The sequence below is a fragment of the Cornus florida genome, unplaced genomic scaffold (assembly GCF_030987335.1).
Source record: "Cornus florida cultivar Cherokee Brave unplaced genomic scaffold, ASM3098733v1 CherokeeBrave_3.0.0_Hap2_Chr10, whole genome shotgun sequence".
NCBI lineage: Eukaryota > Viridiplantae > Streptophyta > Magnoliopsida > Cornales > Cornaceae > Cornus > Cornus florida.
Genome location: NW_026775580.1, coordinates 111,770,590 through 111,773,549, shown reverse-complemented (window position 1 = coordinate 111,773,549; position 2,960 = coordinate 111,770,590). Strand labels below are relative to the sequence as shown.

General features: G+C 42.9%; 1 protein-coding gene across 1 annotated transcript; it reads left to right on the top strand.

Annotated features, from left to right (window-relative positions):
* The first annotated feature begins 201 nt into the window (after window positions 1-201).
* On the top strand, window positions 202-2,690 carry LOC132277181 (putative aldehyde oxidase Art an 7). The gene is made up of 3 exons (XM_059778956.1): window positions 202-1,023; window positions 1,124-1,284; window positions 1,380-2,690. Exons 1-3 carry the CDS (start codon window positions 229-231, stop codon window positions 2,548-2,550), a joined length of 2,127 nt encoding a protein of 708 aa, XP_059634939.1. The 5' UTR covers window positions 202-228; the 3' UTR covers window positions 2,551-2,690.
* The last annotated feature ends 270 nt before the right edge of the window (window positions 2,691-2,960 follow it).

Genomic DNA, 2,960 nt, shown 5'->3' with positions numbered 1-2,960 from the left:
ACTGTCCTATTAATCTCTCATATCTCATGCTAATTTTAGTTGCTTACACGTACACCCTACATTACTTGTGACGTACTATTCTTTTGGCAAATATTGTGGAGATCCATATATGTGTATTTACTTTATTTAAGCATTATTGCAAGTATAAATAGATGTAAAGTGAGAGGGGAAAATCAGGGAGTGTCTCTTGTAAGAGCCACCAGGAAGAAGAAATAAGTAATAAGATTCATGGCGGTCTTGCACAGAGCGCTCTTTCTTGTTCTCTTTGTTGCTCCTCTCTTATTTCTTCATGGCTCAGCACACAAACCTGGAGGAGGCAAGAAAAAAGAACATAAGGTTGTGGGGGTGGTTCGTGATCGTCAACGTCAAGCAAAATCACTCCTTAAGAGTGCCACTGTTGTCGTGAACGGCAACAAACAGAAACAAGAGAAACGACCAGCGGCGGTGACCGGTGGTAATAAACAAGATAACAATGTGGTGGTGATTCAGCAGAACCCAGGCGCAGTGAATAAACCACATACAGTGATTGTGGTTTCGAACACAGCTAAACCCGCTGGCTACAAACCAAGTCAAAAGGATCCAGACGTAACTAACCCATATGCTGGTTTGACACCCGACAAAAACTTCAAACCATTTAAGACTGTAATACCAAACAAACCACCACCTACACAACAGGAAGAGGAAGCTACGCAGAAAGAGATTAACCAACAAACTACTACTGCTGCGAACGCGGCCATCATGGAAAGGGACTTCGAGACAAAGTTCAAAGGTGATTGGAAGGTACATGCTGATGCGTTTGTCTCGGCCATGCAACTCCAATTGCTTCCAAACAACAAGGCTATTATGTCCGACACCACTTCCTTCGGCCCATCCAAAATCGAGTTGCCTAAACCTCATCCTGCCAACTGTCGCGAAGTCGTACAGAGGGCCGTCGACAAACAGCATCCCCCAATAAATTCAACCGACTGTTGGGCTCATGCAGTAGAATATGACATTGACACCGCACAATCTAGGCCATTAAAGGTAAGTATACGTAATTAACTGCTATCTATTTATATATATATATATATATCAAGTTAATTGATCCAGCTATATATATATATATACTTTAATTCCTTTACAGGTTTTAACGGATCAATGGTGCTCTTGTGGAGGGCTTTCGCCTAAGGGTTACTTAGTAAGCACCGGCGGTTGGGAAGAAGGTTATCGAGCTGTTAGACACATGGGTACATGCCCTACCTGTGACTTTGAAGAAAAACCAGGAGCGCTTGCCAGCAATAGATGGTATATTAATTAATTAATTTATTTATTTATATATGCTAGACCAATGATCAACATTCTAGCTAGCTTAAAATATTTATTTATTTAATTGTATGCAGGTACGCTACTCAGGTAATAATGGAAGATGGTAACTTTATCATTGTTGGTGGTCGCGACACTTTCAACTATGAATTTGTGCCAGCCGTTGAAATGAATTTCCAAACCAGACAATTTGACCTTCCATTACTCCGGGAAACCAATGACTTTGGATCAGAGAACAATCTATACCCATTTGTTTACCTAGTCCCCGATGGCAACGTCTACATCTTCGCCAACAGCCGTTCCATCCTTCTGGAGCCCAACACCGGTAAAGTCCTCCGCGAGTACCCAGTCTTGCCCGGTGGCTCTCGGAACTACCCTGCATCAGGAATGTCCGTTCTTCTCCCTGTAGACCTCCGCAAAGGCGGCCCCAATGTTGATGCTGAGGTGTTGATTTGTGGTGGTGGAGATCCCGCGGGATGGGGAAAGGCTGACAGGGAGAAAATCTTCTTGCCTGCATTGAAAGACTGTGGACGCATGACCATCACCAGACCCGACGCCAAATGGGAGATAGACCAGATGCCTTCAGAAAGAGTCATGGGTGACATGATCCATCTTCCAAACTTAGATGTTCTGATCCTCAGCGGTGCCAAGAAAGGCGTCTCCGGTTGGCAAAATGCCGACGAACCCAATATGGTGCCAGTCCTATATTCCCCCTACAAAAAACTGGGCGAAAGGTTCAAGGAACTAGAACCTGGTTACATTCCTCGTATGTACCATTCGTCCTCCACATTGATTCCGGATGGAAAAGTTTTGGTTGCAGGCAGTAACACAAACCCTACTTACACCTTCACCGAGGACGTGAGGTTTAAGACCGAAACCATTGTGGAGAAATTCTGGCCACCTTACTTGGAATCCAATCTCCGCCAATACAGACCCTCAGTACATGAGGGTGGTACCGAGAAAATATTGAAGTACGGACAACAATTCAGGATTAAAGTTAAGCTGGTCCCCGAGATCGGAATCAGCCAGACCAATGTCAAGGTAGTCTTGTATGCACCGCCATTCACCACCCATGGCTACTCCATGAACCAAAGAATGATTGTTCTGAATACACTCAAAATAACAGATGCTAACATTCAAGCTGTGGCACCTCCTTCCGGCAAAATTGCTCCTCCTGGGTATTATATTCTCTGGGCTGTTCATCGTGGCTTGCCCAGTAGCGGTATCTGGGTTCAGATTGGTGCCTAGACAAGAAATGTTGGATGATTCATGGATTCAACCTCTACATATATAGTCTATAATAAAAATTTGTTTTGCTTCTACCATGCTATACAAATTTTTATCTTTCCCTCAACCATGGAATAAAATTCTTCTTTTCCATTAGTAAATATCATTTTTTTAATTATTTATTTAATGTTAAAAAAATTAAAAGAAAATTCAAATTGTACAAGCTACCCAAATGGAGAAATTAGTCACAGACACCATTAGAAAGAGGGACAACAACCCTGGCCCAACCACCATTCTAAAAAATAAAAATAAAAAACCACCCTGGCCCAACCCTAAACAAGAATTAAGCCAATGAACCTACCGTATACTCTCCTAATCAACAGGCAGAGGAATGTATGCCATTACGTTTCTTCTATAGGCCGACCGGCCCT